The sequence below is a fragment of the Elaeis guineensis genome, chromosome 1 (genome assembly GCF_000442705.2).
Source record: "Elaeis guineensis isolate ETL-2024a chromosome 1, EG11, whole genome shotgun sequence".
Taxonomy (NCBI): domain Eukaryota; kingdom Viridiplantae; phylum Streptophyta; class Magnoliopsida; order Arecales; family Arecaceae; genus Elaeis; species Elaeis guineensis.
In genome coordinates, this window is record NC_025993.2 from 16,936,013 (window position 1) to 16,956,102 (window position 20,090).

At 36.7% G+C, this 20,090-nt stretch overlaps 1 protein-coding gene across 2 annotated transcripts; it reads right to left on the minus strand.

Annotated features, from left to right (window-relative positions):
* Positions 1-6,376: 6,376 nt before the first annotated feature.
* On the minus strand, positions 6,377-14,716 carry LOC105037976 (adenine phosphoribosyltransferase 2). Of its 2 annotated transcripts, XM_010913620.4 has the most exons (7): positions 14,488-14,712; positions 14,241-14,351; positions 11,832-11,924; positions 10,483-10,632; positions 8,248-8,306; positions 6,874-6,944; positions 6,377-6,684 (listed from the first exon to the last, which is right to left on the minus strand). In XM_010913620.4, the coding sequence occupies exons 1-6, from the start codon at positions 14,570-14,572 to the stop codon at positions 6,888-6,890; spliced, it is 555 nt and encodes a 184-aa protein (XP_010911922.1). In that variant the 5' UTR covers positions 14,573-14,712; the 3' UTR covers positions 6,377-6,684; positions 6,874-6,887. The 2 variants fall into 2 exon arrangements, with proteins under 2 accessions (XP_010911922.1, XP_073107133.1); XM_073251032.1 differs by lacking the exon at positions 8,248-8,306 and having other exon boundaries at positions 14,488-14,716.
* Positions 14,717-20,090: the final 5,374 nt, after the last annotated feature.

The window sequence follows — 20,090 nt, forward strand, 5'->3', positions numbered from 1 at the left end:
GAGATCATCAGCCAAAAAAGAAATTTTTTTTCCTTGAAAATAAATGTCAAAAGATTTTCATTTTCTTTAAGAATAATAGAAAATACAGATCCATTACCCAAAAAAATCAAAATTTGCAAAATAACAGACAAAGAGGAAGCGTCTTAGATAGAACTAAACAAAATTGAGAATACCGATATGAGCTAAAGATTTTTAAAGAACAAAGAACGAGAGAAAGGGCATCCGGGCCGAGAACGAACCTGAGGGTCCATCTCCGGGAAGAGGAATCTGAGTTGAGCAATGGAAGACAAACGGTCTCCACCACCGTCTTTCTTGCTGTGATCAACGGGGGAGGAAGCGGAACGGGAGGGTTGGAGCGGGGACGAGAAGGCGGCGGCTGGGGCGGCGGTGGGGGAGCGGATGGCGGCAGAGCAGCGGATCCTCTTCGAGGCGGGGGGAGGGGTGTGGGGCAGCTCCTCGAAGATGGAAGAAGACCTCTTGCCGCAGACTAGGGCAGAAATGATGGCCTCCGATGCCGCCGCGTTGTCCTCAGACCGGATGACTTCTCTCACCGGCGGCGCCTCCGTCATATTCCCTGCTACTCTCCTTCCATCCATTGCCGGAGATCTCGTCGCGATATCCTTTTGCTTTCCTTTTCGGATTCGATCGACGGCGAGGTCGACGAGGAGTGTCCGTAGTGGAGGGGAGCAACGGACGCGGGTAAAAATTTTGTTTTTAAAATGGGAACTTTTACACATGAGTACCTAGAAGCTTCTTGATTTGTATATGACCCCTTTTTGAGAGGTGCTAGAAATTTTATGTTTGGTACATAAGTAGAAATGAAAGTGGTATCGATCTTATCCATCCGGATCTATTTTTATATTCGAATTAATTTGGATATAGATAGAAATTTACAAATCCAATTAATATCTGTATCCCTATCCATTTCTGTCAAAAGAAAAATAAATATGGATATAGATAGACAACAATCCCATTCATATCGAATATCCGAATGTTCATATAATCCTATATAATTTTATATAGCACTTATTAATTTTTAAAAAATATAATTATATAAATATATTATTGATTTAATTTATCATCTATTTAGTAATATCTTTGATTCTATAGTAATAAAGATTAATTATCTATATTTTTAATATTTGAATTGTATCCGTATCCGTTTAAAATAAATATGAATATAAATTTTTGCATTCGAATAATATTTGTATCTATATTTATATTTATCAAACAAAATAAATATGAATATAGATATGTTGGTATCCGATTTGATTTTTGCACCATGACACAAGATCTTGAATTTTATAATTATAGGAGTATACATGAAATAGATTGTACCATAAAAAAATTACATATTAATGCTACATAAATATCAGATTGTTTATAGTATCAAGAAGATTATATGCAAATAGAATATATATCGAGGACTGACAAGCAAAAAATAAATTATAAACATTGACAATCATGTTGTATTAATTCTAGGCATGGTTTGATGCAAGTGAGAAAGATGAATGGAGATAAAATTATAGAAAGATGGGAATAATTAAATGTCATGACATGCTTTAGCATGCTTTGATTTGTGAGATAAAGATTTGATGGAGCAATTTAATTAACCATTTTGGAAGAGAGAGCAATTTCATTGCCTTGTGGCATCAAACTTTTATGGGTGAACAGTGATAGATTAGCAGAAGCCATATATTTCAACTTAACCAAATTACAAGCAACAAGACATTATCTACCAATCAAGATGTGTACTATTACTATATGTAATGATGAAATTTTCAAAATATTAAAGATCACACTTTCAGAAACAAAGCCCTCTATTCCAGTCGTCACCAAAAAAAGCCTTCCATTCCAATGAGATTCAAGCTTTGCAAACACATAGATTAGAGTTCTCCCAAACGAACAAAAAAACACTTAGATTAGAGGAAATTCAAGCACAATAACAATTTCTAGATTTTAGATAAATAAAGAGAAACCTATCTAGTATTACATCTATCCAAGTTTAGAATATTTTATAATGGACAATATATGACTCGATGAACGTAGAACCTCCACTTATTAGATGGAGGGATATGACTAGGAGAGCAGCTCCCTTGTTACCCAATGCTCGATGATAAAGCTCAAATATATAGCAACTTATTCTTGTTTGAGATGTATTTAGATCCATAAGAGATATTAATCTTCTCATACATTCAAATTTATTACTTTTTCTAATTTTAACCAGCTAGTAATCAAAATATAATGGTTTTGGTTTTTCCTTTATATATGCTTTCTAAGATTTGATTGCATATGTCTTAAAACTTAGGAGGTTTATCATAGGAGGTTTATCATCTTTGTTCTCATAAAATATATTTGGAAAGATACTTTCCAATGATAGTCAAATCAAAGTATAACTTGTACAGTAATTCCTAAACATGATTATTGTGATGAACCTTTCAAATAGATCCCAAGGTTGTGTTTAAAAAGATTAAAAAGAAAGAAATTACCTTTTGACCCCTCAATTTTACCCATTTTTATATATCCCTGAACTCTAAAAACTTTAGATCGAGTCTTTTGAGTTACTAAAGTGCTCCAATGTGTTACTTCCATCCAGGACCATAAAATTGTTGCTAGTAAAAGACCAACTTGATATCATGTAAGTCTTAAATACGTGAATATTTCTATAATGCCCTCGGTATATAAAGTGAAGGGAGAATGAGAAGTTGGAAGTTTCCATTGACCATCATCGACACATTCAACCTCTCCCCGGCACCTCTCATCTTCTCATTCTTAATGTCGCCAACTCATGGTCATCTAACTAGCAATCCCATTGTATCAAAGCACATTCAGCATCCAACTTAGTCATCTCGTGCCGTATATCTCTTCTTTTCTTCGCTAACCTTTCATCGACCTAGTTGACCTGACCACCAAATGTTGCTTGAGTACTTCCCATATAGGCAAGTCTTTCCTTGTGGTTGAACATATATTAGGCCACTTGACGACAAGTTGAGCCATCGATCTTCCCTCTCTTTGACCTGTGAGAAAGAAAAGCATAGCCATTGTCAAGAAGTTTGCAGGTGAAGGATAATGAGTCAATTTTTCTGCTATACCCATATACTTTTTCATTAGTTGTCAAGCAAGCAAGAATCCTACATTTGCCTAAATGGTGGGGCCACATGTAAGTCCTTCCTTGACATTTTGGATGGAGTGATTAGCCCCACCCCTTCCCATCTCCCTCGATGCTAGTGATAGCTCAAGAAATGGCTTGGTAGTCAACATCTCTATTAAGTCGCTTGATTTAAATGTGTTATACCATCTTGAATTGTAATGAGATTTCTCTTCATTGTACGTAACTCTAGACCAAACCACAAACCATCCAAAACTGAAGTCCATTAGCACATAGGATCATATTTCTTCCGTGCCTCACCTAATGGTCCTACTAGAGGAAAGACATGAACCACATGATACCACCTTGCATCACCCGACACGCTTCTCACCTTTTGACTTCTCCTCTACTAATGTAAGAATGGATGTTGGATAACTATTACCACGTCCTCCACATCCACGTCTAAGATCTAGAAGCCAAGGCAAAGGAATAAATCCAAGATGATTGACATAACATTGCGCACATCATTAGGCAAGGAAAATGCTAGAAGATTTGGACCATTGTCGAGAGGGAATCAAATAGCCGGGTGCTCCCACTAAAGCCAACGCCCTCACAATGACCCCTTAACCCTTGTATTCCCCTCTCTCTTTCTCTCTCCCCATCAACTGTATTTCTTGTCACTCTTTGACAATTTTATCTAAATAATATTAATTTTAAAAAATTATATAAATAATATTTTTTACAAAATATTTATCAAAATACTGTTTAAAATAAAATCGTCTTATCATAGAATGGCTTTATATGCTGACTCACCATAACTCACGCCATGTGGATGGTGGAGTCAGCAATGTAGAGCCGTCCTACAAAAGAATGATTCTATAAGTCGCTGTATGATAGGGCGACTTATAAAGTCATCCTATGATAGACCGACTTTGAGTAACCACCGGACTTGCATCGAGAGACCACTAGGCTTTCCAACTACCGAGAGAGAGGTTGGGGGGCGTGAAGAGGGGCGGCAGGGACCGAGAGGGCCGAAAGAGAGAGGGTCGGGGGACCGAGAGGGAGAGAGTCAGGTGTTTGGGAGAGGGAGACTAAAAAAGAAATAAATCTCCCCTCTCTCCTCTCTCTTTGTCACTTAGAAAAAAAAACCCCAAATACTCTGCCCCTCTCCCTCTCGGCCCTTTCGATCCCTGCTACCCCTCCCCCCAACTCCCTCCCCACCAACCTCCCTCTCAGTAGTTAGAGAGTCTAGTGGTCTCTCGATATAAGTCCAGTAGTTACTCAAAATTGCTCTATCATAGGACGACTTTATAAGTCGCTCTACCATAGGGCGACTTATAAAGTTGTTCTTTTGTAGGATAACTATACGTTGCTGACTCCACCATTTATATGGTATGAGTTGTGGTAAGTCAGTATATAAAGTCATCCTATGATAAGATGACTTTATTTTGGACAGTATTTTAGTAAATATTTTATAAAAAATATTATTTTTATAATTTTTTTAAATTAATATTATTTAGATAAAACTGCCGTCACTCTTTAGTCTTTTTATCTCTCCTATCTCATCCTTTTTTGCATCTATTAAATCTCCCTAAATATATTAATAACTAAATAACCCCATAGTACTTAATGTGGAACGTTTGCCTGAAGAGTATTTCGGTCAGGTGGATCGCGGGAAGCAACGAAAGCCTAAAAAAATGAAAATAAATGAGTTGGAATGTCAAAATGAGGATTTGAACTTCTAATGGCGATAATTTTTGATCTAGGAAGAGTTAGGGGACCCATAAATGGAAAGCTCGTTCCAAGCTCTACAATCATGAATGATCAACCCATTTACCTTAGTTTTCGGGCTCAAAATCCATCATTTTAGTAGATTTCAGGGCCATTTTATATTTAGGAGCCCATCTTTAGTTCGACTTCGTATTCTTAATTTTATTTAATTTCCAACTATCCGTGTTAGAGTTGAGATACTATAAATATCTTTGTTTCATATTTATTCGGTATTATTATCAATGAAATTTACAAAATTATTTTTTGTAATTGAAACTCAGGGTTCTTTTTTGTTCTTTTGAAGGTTTTTATTTTGTATGAATCCTTATTTATTCACCAATGCTGCGTTAGTACTCACCTCCAAATACATTTATTTGAAAGACTCTGCATGCATCTTGGACGGCACCACATTTCACATGTATTAGCCCATTGTTCAATGATTTGAGTCGCCATGGACCACTAATTTGCTGTGGTCGATGCCACAAGTGAATCCAACAACCTAAAAGTCACAATTCATTTCTCATTCAATCCAATAACCTCAACGTGTGATATATCTACTATATGTCTTTGAAATGCATTATTGCATAAAAATAGTAATTCAATCAATTATTGTCTGGAAGCTAGTTAATTAAGATATCATGCTTATATAATCGATTTTGCTTGCATGCAACCCAAATTATTTTTGCAATTAATAATATACCAATCTGTGGACATGCACAAATAAGATCATAAGGAATACAAGAAACATAATTTCCATTTCTAGTTGCTTGAAAACTTGCTTCTCTCTTGTTAAGTCCCATTTTGGCATTGAATCACGGAGCTTGAATCTGTCATGATTTAAGATGTCTCTAACTCCAACGAATTAAGTTGAAGTTTTTAAACCATTTTCTGGAATTCATATTGTTGTATTAGACTGCTACCTAAAGTTTCACTTCGACGAACATTTTTTGGGCACTTGCAACTGAAGCCACCGTTCCAAGAGAGTCCGGTGGTAATGGTGTTTCAGTTTACCTTCTCTTTTACTGTTCCAATCTATGTTATGGATGGTCATCAACCACATCATAAGAGAAACAGCAACAAGGATCCAACTGATATTTTCAAACTGCAGAGGACGTATATATGCACACACAGGCACAGTTGAGGAAATCCAAAAAATTAATTCCTTGTGAACAGAAAACCCAAAGGCATTCTCTTGAATTGCTATGTTTTGCAGTCCCCTCACCTTGGTTACAAGGCATAGGATACAAAGATGAAAAATTTCAGACCAGCAACCAGCTACAGTGGCTTTGATTCCTCGCATATTCCTGAACATTTATTTCATCAGCACAAGAGTACAAAGTTGAGATGCTCAGGGTATCAATCCAGCATGCAAACATCTCAACCGCATAAACTATATTGTTGAGCAAACACTGGAACTACCAGCCCCTGAAGTTGCTAAGAATGTTCTATAAGAAAATTCAACATTCCAGAGAAATGACATCCTGGGAAGAAGAGATGCATCACTGGGATCACCAAAAAGAGACTCAATACTAAGAACATTTATTCAAAATTTAAAGATCATATGCAGAGGGTGCATATAAATCCATTTTGGAAACATGAAACTAAAACCGTGGAGAAAGAGAGAGAGAACTATGTGGAAGACATGCGGATTTGCCTACGGAACTGCAGTGCTCTCACAGGATCCTAAGAAGGTATTTTGTTTTTCTTTTTTCCTGCCTATCGTAAGGGATAAAATGCTACAGCTGCTAGCCTCAGCAATGAGTCGAAGATTTCGTTGCTACATTGGCTTGCAAACTTCTCACAGCAGAATACTGGCACAAGTTCACCTGGAAAATAAGATAAAAAGAACCAGATTACAAGCATGCAGAATTTGTCTATGCCTCTAGCGATAAATAATCTATATATTTGAGTTAAAATTGCAACAAAGAACTAAGAAATAAATCTCGAACTAAGATCGCAAGCATGGAATCTTATTTTGCACTGATCTTCAAGCTCAATAATATGATGATGCAAACCTGATTCTGAAGTTCTAGCGACGGCACTCTACAAGTACATAAACAGGCTTTCCATTCAATCTGCATCGGCCCTATTAAATACAGAACAATCGTCAGGAAACCACTCAAAAAGAGGATGTTAAGAATGCTCCATGATTTCCAATAGGAGCAGCTTCAATTTAGAATGCAGAATGCTATGAATCATTTCAACTATAAGACCTAGGAAAAATGAATCTCAAGCAACCTGAGCGATGGCAATTTATTAGTTAACTGGGGGAAGGAAACACAATCAAAAATAGATCAACACTATGTTAAACATATCATATAATTTACAACATTAGCTTCCACCAGCTGTGAAAATGTTTAAATGGCACACAAGCATATAATTGAAGAAAGATATCAAGGAATGAGCTTATGGAGGGAGGAGGAAGTAGTTGAAAAGAACAGGAAAGAGAAAACACATAAACCGCAAAGAAATATCGGCAAATGAAGATGGATCCCCAAAGGAAAGCATCAATTGCTTCCAAATAAAATGAAGAATTCATATAAGATTCAATGGTAAAGAAGCGGAAAGACAAACTGGCATCTGATATCAGGATTCAACACCACAAATGGCATCTGATGCAGATACGAGGAGCTAGGCTAGAGTAAAATGAAAACAAATTGGGGGACTTCGGTAACCAAATCTTCCTTCATTACTTCAACAAGCTACTCAATGCTTCCTATAGACGTCTCTGTAAATTTCAGTTTGTATCTTTCATTGTTGACCAACAAGTTTTATCTCATCTATGTATCTCAACTTTCTACACCCTTATTTGCCAACATATATACGAAGTGCCATACCTATTACTGTAAATGGCATCCACGCCACAACAAGGATTTCGAAAGATAGATTCACAAGCATGCTATTGCAGATCTTGAGAAAATGGAATACATCATATTATTGTGTCTGAGTGGCAATGCTTTGGTATTGCACAGAATTGTCACTTTTTCAATCACACGCTTAATATATGATACTCATCACCTATGTTGAACTGGGCAATACAAACAAACATTAATCACAGACAGAATTAGCTTGTAAATCATCATTTGTTTTGGAAGAATATGAGTTTGTGTAAAAAACAAGAAAAAATTTCCATTAACTAGCTCCTACGACAGTTTTAACATTTGTACTGAAACAATAATTTAGTCATTGATAACAATGCAACTGTATGTGTTTAGCTGGCACTTTTTTAAAAACTGGCTAGATTTCTGACAAGCTTTACAAGAAAAAATTTCACAAATGAGAGAATAAAGAAAAATCAGAACAGTAAAGCCAGAAATGGAATGAACAATAAAGGTCATTTATAAAATGGGTAGTTGAGTAATGATTTTGGAAACACAGAAATAGAATACCTTAAATTTAGGTAACCCAACAACACAAGCACATTCGACCACTTCAGCTCCAGCACGTTCTAGAAATGCACAGCATTAGAAGTGCATGAACATGACAATCAGAATAAACCAAGAGGAAAGCGAGCAAGAAGTTAACCAAGAGCCACATGTACAACCATATATAATTGTAAATGAAGAAGCAAATGCAATATTTCACATAAACAAATAAAAAATTTTCAGAAAGAAAAAAATTACTCGAAACTTGTGCACTGCCTTTAACAGATTTAATGTTGAAGGTGCGAGTTTACCAAGCTGGTAAGTCTCTTGGTGGTTGCACCAGGTTTTGCGGAGTTATGGGTTTTTGGATAAGGGGTACACCTTCTTCTATAGCTCACTTCCTATGGGCAGGTTCTCTCCAAGAAAAGAGAACAGATCTAACTTTTAAACATCACTAAATTTTCAACAATCCAAACACCTTAGGTACATTAATTTTCAACAACCCAAACACCTTGTGTACATTACAAATGCCCTCACAATTATATATGTACCATGCAGCATCTTTTTCGAAGATTCTTCTTTCTCAAACTTCAGCATCAGCAATGCAATGGTAATGTTTCTTTTTACTTGCAACCTTCCAATTAATGCTTCACATAAACCTTATGCTATACGTAACAATGAGGGTGGACATCTTAGACATTGTCAAATTTATTGTATATCAATATTGCTTATCACTTTATACTCGTTGATCATCGTAATGACAGAAAATTATTAGCTAGAACAGAGATACCACATAGAACAACATGGGCATGAGATTTTGAATGGTTAACCACTAAATGTTCGGTGCCCATTACCATAGATTCCTGTGGTCCCAAATTAATTTTGTGCTTGCATGGGAACAATATGTCAGGACTCTGCTCTCTCTAGTGTTATAATTGTTAAAACTTATTTCATAGTCCTGATATTATCTTTTGGAGAGAGAGAGAGAGGGGCCCACCACACTGTAATTACCTAGGCCTCAGTACTTGGGATGCACCACTCACCCATGATTCAAACACGAGTGGGGTAGCAAAAATTGACCCGACTTGAAGAAACCAAACACGACCCTACCTATTTATATCGGGTTCAGGTCAAGAGTCCTTTAGTTAAGGTCAAGTATGGGTTAGCTAATTCAAAATTTTAAATTGATCAGATATGGGGCAAAGCTTTGAACCGATTCAATTCATGAGGGTAGATTTCTATTTGGGTTGGCAAAATTATGTTGGGTAGAGTCATAGTCTTGGATAAGAATTTCTTGGGTGATTAGTCTTCTTCTTGATGCTAGTTGTTTAAATCATTTTGAAAATTAGCTGGCAAGAACTATAAATATTGGATTTGATAGGCTAGCTTAGGTTTACTAGGGATTGCATTGTGCAAATAGATTAGGCTAGGGTCAAATTGGTGATTTGAAACCCACAGGTAGATATCGGTTGAGAGGTCTTGACTGACATTGCATCAAATCTGGTACAGCTCAAGGTTTTGCATGTTGTTATTTATTCTCAACTTGACCTGACCCATTGCCAATCCTAGTTGCCAAGCAAAGAGGCAATTGATAAATACAAAATCATAAGAGAACAAAACTTAGTGCCAATATTTCATCATACTGAAGGGTTCAGAACTAGGTTCCTGGGCTATCATGGTTCCATTTAACTTGTTTATAAATCTTATTTTCAACATAATTTTTAGAAAGCACCCACAGTTGACAATTAAAATCTTTATTTTACAGAATATCTATGTGAAAACACTTCATCATATATTTAGGCCATCATTGTTACATTTGACTTACACATTTGATTTCAACCATATGCTAACACTAGCATCAGTTCACCACTTATCACAATTTCCCATGTGGTAGATTTTGCTCACCATGAGTTTAGCAATTTGTTATCTACATGTTTATATCAAAGAAAGGGTGAATTTAATTAGAACGGCATGTAAAATATTGATAGACACTCTGAACAAGGAATTATAAAGCTTATCATGTCAAGAATATCTCAAGACAAATAATCATTAAAATTAAAAATTCTGCCATAACTTTAGCATGCAACATGCAGATGTAGCTACTTGATCACATAGCAATAGTTATATTATATCATATTATATATATAAGACATCCTGATATCAAAGAATCCTTTGCAGAACTAACTGGTGGAAGTGGTTCAGCAAATTGCTTTCCATACAGATATGTCCTATCCCATATAAGGACTTTCCTAAGCATACCTAAAAGCCGTATTGCTGCACAAAGTGTCCCACCAGTGGCAACAAGGTCATCAATAACCAATACACGCTCCCCCGGATGAACAGCTCCAACATGCATTTCCAGACAGTCAGTGCCATATTCAAGCACATAAGCTTCTGAGATAACTTCACCTGTATGTCCTTGTCAATAGTTAGGAGTACCAAACAATTGAAGTGCATATATTCAAACATACATATGCGCGTCTTGACACACTACCTACCATTATTTAAAAAAAAAAAAAAGAAAATGAGAATTTTTCTGAAACTAAAGTAGTTGAGTACTATGCATGTTCATAGCATGCACCTCAATGAAATGAAAAATACAAAAGATTTATTATCATCGCTTCTGGAAGACAGATAATTTAACAGTACATCAGGACTTTTTTTTTCCTCACATTTACTGTAGGAAAGCAAGAATAAAAACTTGTCACCCTTCAAGCAAATAGCGCATCCACGCAGTAGACTCAAGATAATATGGTCATAGAACAATTGAGAGGAAGCAGAGATATAAAGGAAAGAGAATGAAGCCCATTATCAAGATATCTAGAACCTAGAAAGTTAGCACTTAGCAAAAGGAAACTGGGGCTAGATGCTGAAGAGAATCTTGATTGCCACCGAGGCAGCTCAAAAAGGGGAGAAACAGAAACAGATTTGATGCCCATTTTACTCAGCGATATTAAGCTTGAAGCATGCTTTCACTGAAAATTTTATTACATTTTGAGTCTTTTTTATTTCCATTTAAACAAGTGTTTGATGCTGTCATTCCTCAGATAGTAAATATGCTTTGAATGGACTTGTGATATAAAGGCTAAATCTTAAGTTTCTTGCATTCACCTACCATCTAATTTGTCTGTACACAGATATACAATTGCATTCCCATCACTTAAATGACTCTCAGAATTTAAGGTGTATGCTACAGAAGCGGTCCTTAATTTACAAGCTTACATACTGAGAATTTAGCAGAATATGGTGAAGGATAAGATCGGAGAAAGTGATTTCAAAACTACTCGTTCAAAGATAAAATGTTCAAAATAAAGTATTCTAAATGAATATTCTCTTGAAAATTTTTATACTAGTAAAATGGCATGCTTCCAAATGCTTAGTCAGACAGTTGCCATTCATATGAAATAAATTACTGAACATAGTATATCTTAATAATAAGTGATATAAGCTAGAACTGACAAGATGATTTTAAGCAATATAATAATAAAATAGGCTTCATAATCTTGTGGACTACATTCACAAGAAAAACCACAAACTCTTAATTTTAGTAAACAACAATATTTGGGTCAAATCAAAATTTGGTATATAAGAAAAGGGTTGATGAATACCTGGCAATTTCTTAGGTTTACGCAATGGTATAAACTTTGCGCCGATACCCAAGGCAATTGACGGGCCAAATATGAATCCTCTAGCTTCGATTCCTATCGTGTGTGACACTTGATTTAGTAGCTTATAATAACTTTTGTATTAACAATCAACATATAAATAATAGGATCAAAATTTGCAACTGAAATTTCAACACATATAATGCACTTAAACATAATTCTGCTTCGAACAAATGATGAAAGAGAGAAGGAAAATGATATCAACTGATAAATCATATATATGCACTATAATATATCATGGAAAAAGAGAGAAACATTAGGACCAAAAGACTTTTCCATGGTAAATAATGGTAGTTATAAAAATATCCAGAAAGAAAAAAAGGACTTGATAAAGACAATTCTAGCAGCCCTATGCTCCATGCCTAGAAAGAGCACCACATACTAGAATGATTACAAAGGCCAACTCCCATAAGGGACCACCAATGTAAATCCAAGAAAACCTTCAACGAAAGAGTCAAATCTACTAACAACATAGTGATGGATGCCCTTCCACCCAGCAAGCCCTCTACTTAAGGGCCTGTTCTGTAACATTGTTGTCTTTCTGTCCTTGTTCATCAACAAATTAGTGGATCATCACACAATCACAGGGAAATTGATGACTATAGCATTTGCACAAAACTTCTTCTATTCCCTGTTTCTATTTTCACTTTTTTTTTTTGGAAGCAATAAATCTTTGGTCATTGCTACCAAAAGTTTCAGGATTTTATAAACAAGTTTTTTAAAAAAAGTGTGTTTCATCAAACATGTTCAATGGAGTTCATTTTTCTTCTTGGAGTTTGAAAACAAAAGGATACCAAACAGGCCCTATGATCATATAGTCATTAAGAAATTAAGGTACTTACTCAACACATGGCTAACCTGTACCCATACATCCACCATGAGTTCTTAATCGGCTCATTTGGATCCATCAACACCAGAAAAGAGCAAAAAGAACTTCTAAGTAAAAACTAGTCTCACCATTTGAAAAAGGCTGAAAAATCTGCTAGAAAACCTTGTTGACCATAACAGGGTAAAAGACAAGAAGATTGAGAATATCTTTGTATTAGGTCCTCTTAATTTTAGATATTCTATTATTAAGGGTGTCTGGTACATACGAACAAGTGTCAACATGGAGGCACACAACGATCCTTTCCCTAGTTCTGAGCTCAGGAGGGTTTTAACAACGATAACAACCTACAAGCACATACGAACAAGTGATAAATAAAAATACAAGCATTCAGCTTTCGTATGAAGTGTCATACGCCTTTACCAAGCCAAATTTTCAGATAAAAACTAGAATTAGATTGAAAGCTAGCATCAATAGGCTGCAAGGCAACCACAAAACTGTAAGGAAAAACGGTTGCCACATGCTCATCTTGATTTGGCAATATTAGTTTCCATCTCAAATGTTTAAAGAGAATAGCTAGCACTATTTAGATGACATAGTAATTATACTTATAAGGTAATGACTTAAAAGGCCAACAGCCATTCAGCCATCTCATCCTTTGCTAATCAAGGTGATGAAATACTCAGTTGATCCCCATAACAGAACATCTTATGCCAATACTCAACCTTCAAGAGAACCATAAGGGACCTTTTGCTGATGTCCTAGAAACACCCATCAAATAGCAGAAACAAACCACCAAGCCCAGATGCTTTCTGCCACACCCCTATTAACACTACTTTTCCTAAACCTCAATCAAAGATGCAAAGCCCCTAATAATATTTTTGAACTCTATCCTAACACTCCTCTGAAATTTCATTAATTTCAGTAATAATGGTAGTTCAAAATCAATTAAATCAACAGCCTGCTTTTTTAAGAAATTCACCAACCATGTCATTGCTCACTGGATCTTTCATGCAATCTTCTACCACAATCAGCTTGCCCCAACTTTCTACCACTCCCAAAACAATGCATCTGAAGAAAATATATTAACATAAAGATGGAGCATGGCACAACCATCTCATCCAAATCACTTGCAAGCTCTAGAGTTTAGATAGCCCCTGCAGCTTCGACAAGTCATATCCAACTCAGTAAGTCAAAACTAAGCCTCCAAATTGATCCGTTCTTGCTTCTGAACTAAGATCCCAGACCTCCACCCAACCAGCCAGGCAAAAATTATCCAAAGAACACTGCTCCAACTAAATGAACAGAATATATATTTAAAAAATAAGTACCAAGATCTATTTTTTTTTTTTCCCACAGACACTTAGACATATCAACATCAAGCCATGAACCTCAATAAAAACCGCAGCTTGGCCATGGTAGGAGCATGCTCAACAAAGTCGCAAAGTACATATCCATAAAATTTTATCCAACCATCCTAAAGCAAAGGTGGGAGGAGGGAGAGGGAGAGGGAGAGGCCATGATACCGGCAACGGCAGAGATTCCCATGTCCCGGTAGCGGTCGACGAAGATCTCAACTACGTCTTTGAAGACTTTTGGGCGGAGCAGCAGCGTGGTGATGTCGTTGAACATGATCCCTGTTCTCCCCAACCCACATACCCCAAACAAAAAGAAAAAAACCCAGAAAGCATAGAGAAAATGGAGAGCGTCTCAAAGAGAACGAATACCGAACCAAATCCAAACGCAAGAGAAAGCAAAGAAGAAAGAAGCCACCTGGCTTGGGGAAGTGGGGGACTACGCGGATGGCGGCCGAGATGGCCTGCAGCCTTGGGTCTACCCCGTTCTCCTCTTCCAACATCTCCTCCACCTCCTCTTCTTCTTCTTCTCTATCTCTCTCTTCCCTTATTGTCTCTGTTTCTTCTGCCTCTACTAGCTTTCTTTCTTTCTATCTTCCACTCAGAAATGATGATGTGAAGAATGGATGACTGTGTGTGTATATATAGGCGTCGTATTGCCCGCTGAAGAAGCTTAGCTATCGCTATTCCCCCCAAAAAAAAAACACTAAAGAGGACCACCTCTCTCCCTCTCTCTCTTTCTCTCTCTGCTCTCTTGATGAGGCCAAGCTTTAAAATAAGGCCCCTCGGCAAATTATAACTGGTGTAACAACAGATATATTTGTTTGTAAATAATAATACGCTCTATTTAATCCTTATCTTGTTAGTTGTTTATGTAACTAAACTAAAATTTTTTCCATTAATTTTCGAGGATCTTATTTGATAAAGATGATTTGACATGATAGTATTCTTAATTTCAATCATTATTCTGTACTTTTCCATCACAATGACTAATAATAATAGTCATTAAAATAATCATTAAGCTCCACGAAAGATAAGTTTTAAAATAATCACTATAATAATTATGAAGGCCCTCAGTTGAAACTACGACATTTCATTATAAAGATATTTCTTCACTTTCAATAAACCCAATAAAAAACTAATTTGGCAACTAACCTGCCATTATTTAGTTCTCTTCATACGGTCCATTTCGTAATTTTCCACGCAGGAGTTACTACACACTGGTTACCACTGAGTGGAAGAGTACTGACTCCAGTCTCTGCAATCTTTTTCTCTCTCTATCCTTTTTACTATTGTATCATTATCTCTCTCTAAATATCTTTGTGTTTTTTTTTTTCTTTTTTTTGGGACTTGGGATTGATCGAAGAACGAGAGATGCGAATCGACGTTTCGGCCGTAGATGATTCGGGACAGGGATCGAGTTCGAGGAAGAGGAGGCAGTAAGATCCCCCAGAGATCTTGCTGTGGGCCCACCTTGGGCGTGTGCTGCAACGCTGCCTCCGAGCCCATGGTTTCCATGTTGGGAGGGTAGTGGGGAGAGGCCTAAATTAATGGTTTGGGTGGGGGTGTTTGGTACAGTAGGTGTGGGGGTTAGGGTGGGAGTATCTAAGAATAATAGCAGCGTATCTAGTTGGGACTCGGGAGGAGGATAAATATTAGCATAGTTTAATATATGGATGTTTGTCTTTAGATGAAGCACTAGAGTGACATATAGTATCACATTACTAGATTTGACTGAGATGTCTGGATTTGCTATAATGCATCACATATTACATGCCTTGCACTACCAATGATCGAACGCCACGTTTTCGTTAAAGGTTTCATTTTGAGAGAGATTCTGGTGGACATGCCATTTGTCTGCTTGTGTGGAGCTATGGTCGGTTCAGTGCAAGATGGTCGCTGTAACTTCTAAATAAAACGTAACTTTCTGCAAAGAAGTATGTATAACGAACAAAATCTAGCAAAATCCAACGAGTCTTAAACTACTGTGAACTTAGATAATGCCCGTACTTATCATTGCCACTTTACCAAATACGAAGATAGTAATCTATAATAATTTACGAAAGAAAACAGAGAAAGCGAAAGATACCCAAAGATAAAAGAGCCACAAAAATCCTGTTATATCATGTGATCAAACCAAGCCTCGGGATTTGTCGATTTCCGGATTTTTAATCCCCTTTTAATCCACCTTGGTTCTTGGATTTCTCTAGCAGTGCATCGTAGAATAAATAAATCCAACGTGAGAATATATATGTGACTGGAAAATAAATGAGGACAATTTTGTAGTGATACCTATGGATGGGCTTCACTCTTGTCTATATTCATGTCAAACAAGGAAAAAGAGTCAAACACAAGTTGAGGAAAGATTGGAACCATAAAAATAAAATAAGAGGTTGCGTTCAAAGAGGCTCATATCAATCATAATGGGACATTCAGGAAGTGACAAACGACGTCAAAATAGGAGAGAAGCAGGTATGTGGATTTAGATGAAACCCACTATGATTGAATACTCTAGTTGATGAGGGAAAAGTGGTTGAAATGATGGCAGCTAGAGATGCTTATCAACGAGCCAAGATTTTTTTTTTGGTAGAGGAATACTTCATTAATACTTGAGCAAAATTATTACAAGCCAATGAGAGCGAAACGGCTGCATATAAACAAGCCAAAAAGACCGTCTGATAGCTACATTAGGAGCAAATAGGTACGCTGCAATTAAGATGTAATGAGGAAAGATGGGTAGGAGAAGAGGGAAGATCCACTCCAGAAACTTGGGGAGGATTAATGACAGAAGTGGTAGCATGATTAGCCAACAAGGTGAGGCAAAATGCTGCAACCAAATTCTAGCTTTGACTATAAACTGCAGCTGGAAAGTGCTCCATACCTAAAGATGAATGATATACCTCTTAATTAACTGTCAGCTGTGCCAGGTTGTGCTTAAGAAGAAGCGACATATAATAAAGAAAAGCTACTTCCTAAATTGAACATAAGATGGAGCTTTCAACGAGCTAAGAGTTAGTACCAAGAAGCAAAAAAGAAAAGGAAAAAGTTACAAGAGACTCGACGTCATAAGAAAATTGATTTAAACATGATTCCCGCTCTCTTAATTTTTTTTTGCTAAAGAACAGACAAAGATTATGAGAAAATCTTTACCTTTCCTAGTCTTGGAGAACAACAACACAACCTTACAAAATAACCTAGCAAGACAATCAAACTTTAAATCTAGTAGATCTCTTGAGGAACATTAATGGAAGTAATATTCACTATTTAAAAATCATAAAACAATGACAGCTAAAATTGTTAACATTTTTTGTCACCATAGCAAAATAACTAATAAAGAATGACACAAAAACAATTGCATCACTTTCACAATCTTAGATATTTGAATTGTAAACATACTATTTTATCCACACAAACAAGTTGATACAACTGAACAACAACTGCCACATCATGGTTAAACTTAGCTCTCTACACATGATACATGCAATAGCAAACCTTCAAAACTATCACAATATAAACATTATTTAGACTTTGTACACGACCGCCTCACCACACTAGTTCTATTTTTCATCTTTTTCCCTTTAAAATTTGATTTCCACAGTACATTCATTCATACATACATACATGTATGTATGTATATGTATATTAATTACGGACAGCCCTGACCCCACTTGATACTACTAGGCCGAGCCCAAACCCCTCCGACCGGACCCCAACCCAGAGCCTGAGGTCCCTTGCCCCCCCCTGCCGCGGGTCCCACCACCACCAGAGAGAGAAGAAAACGACAAAAGAAGCACGTCACGTGATCACGGCCCTCCTCCTCCCGAAAAAAAGAGGCCGTCGTGCGGGCCCCAGCGCGCATGCGCGACCGCCGCTCGTCCGCCGGGTCCCCGGTGCACATTCTCAGCCGTCCGATCCCCACCGGACGGCGAAGATCATCCCTCGGCATCCTTTCGATGGAGTTGGTTATTGGGATCCATTTAGCTTTTATTTCTCTCTATTTTTCTCCCCCGGTACGCGAGTCAACGTCACCAGCTTTTTTCATATTCCGTGTGTTGCAGCGCCACTGAAAAGAAGTCCCATTTATCTCTTTCTTCCACACCCCAGAGATCTCAAGGATCTTTTGGGACCATCATTGATAGCAAAGTTGCATTAAAACAAAAATAACTGCTCTTGTTGTCTTCCTTTGAGTCCATCCTCTCTTTTTTTTTTTTTTTAACATATACACAGACATACATACATATACATACATAAAAAAAACTTTCAAATAATGATGATGATCCTTATTCAATTGTAATGACCCATAATATAATAAGCATAAAATAGTTAATTTATATGTTTATAGTTTATTGATTTATTTAATATTTTTAAATTAAAATGCTTTCTTTGAGAAAAAGGATGTTGTTGCTCTTTTGTTATTGTATAATAGCAATTGTAAATCCGGTTGAACAGAACAGATCATCATTATTGCTTCGGATGCTGCTATGTCTACCAAATAATCATCCTGCAAGCTGTGTAAACCTAATTTTTGGGCACCACATATGATGGATATGTGGTTCATGACCTAATTTTTGGGCACCACCTATGATGGATATGTGGTTTATGAAGGGTCCAAATGCCAGCTTTGCTTCTGACCTACCATTCAAAGAAAACCATGAGTTGAACAAGTTTCTCGAAGGTGTTAGAAAGAAGAGACAAAGCATTAATTTTTCTATTATTTTTGGCAAGATGGTATCAAATTTGTAGAGCAGGTCTCTTATTTACTAACGTTTTAAATAAGTAATATTTAGCAAGTGCAACATGGGGGACTGATAAAGGGAAAAAGAGATATAGGTAAGAATAAAGGCATTGGGATGGTTCTGAAAAATATTTCAAAATCCCTCTGTCACCTCCGAGAGTTTTCATTATTTCCACTACTTATTTAATAAAATAATATTTTTCAAATCATAACTTGCACACTGTGGCTAGATGATTTATCAAAAATGTCATTTTTTTAAAAAAATTATTATCAGCAGATTTTCTTCCTTCTACAACTGCTGATTTCAGCCATTAATATAATAAATAATATTTTATTTTTACTAATCTCTGTCCACGCTCCTGGGAAGATAACGGCGATTGCTTTTATTATTCTGGTATTTAAAGGTTGCAGAGGGGTCAGTTTTCTGGGGACACTGGAGTTATTGAAACCTTGGCGAGGTGCACTGTGGTATTTGATTTGTTCCTATTTAGTTTGGTGGCCACATCAAGCCTACTTTTGGCTTTGTATGTTTCAGCCAGGGCAAGGCACATGATATGGTCCAAGTGATATAAATAAGAAGAATATTGAAGAGGCCCACCTATATATTTGTCTGTCTGTGATCAGCTAACTGGATGGAGAACATGCCACTGGAAAAGTATGATTATGTCTTTTTGTTATGAGTTAGGCCAATAATATAGTCCTTGAGAGATTAAGTCTTTTCTTTGAATAGCCTCCGAGCAATAATATAGTCCTTTGGGGAAAAAAAAAGGTTAATATGCATGATAGTAGTAAAGTTGGAAATAGTCTGTCAGCAAATCTAGGAACTACTTGAGGTTCTTGCACATTGGTCTGGGCTACAAGAATATTTCCTTCTTTATGATGTGACTATGACCAGCACTCAAAGTGTTGCAGAATATTTCCTTCTTTACCTATGTGTAATGTGGATGATCATGTGACTACAAATTTCATACATTTAATCTCTATGTATGACTCAAAGTTGGATCATATCAATCATCAAAGTAATTCATTTTCAACAGCTTATCGATCATCATCTCAGAATCTCTTCCTCGAAGGTTGACTTTGTGTTTACAGAGTATTCACAGCACACATCCAGGGCAAAAGAGATGCAAGCATAAAAGCAAGGTGGAGTAGCATGAAGAGTTAAATGCAACTTGGTCTATTGCATTTGTAGTGGAGTGGTTGATGGTTGGCTTTTGAATGCATGGTGTATTTTGGTTCTAGAGTGGCCAAATGGGCCTCTGGAACACCATCTGATGTTTAAGGGT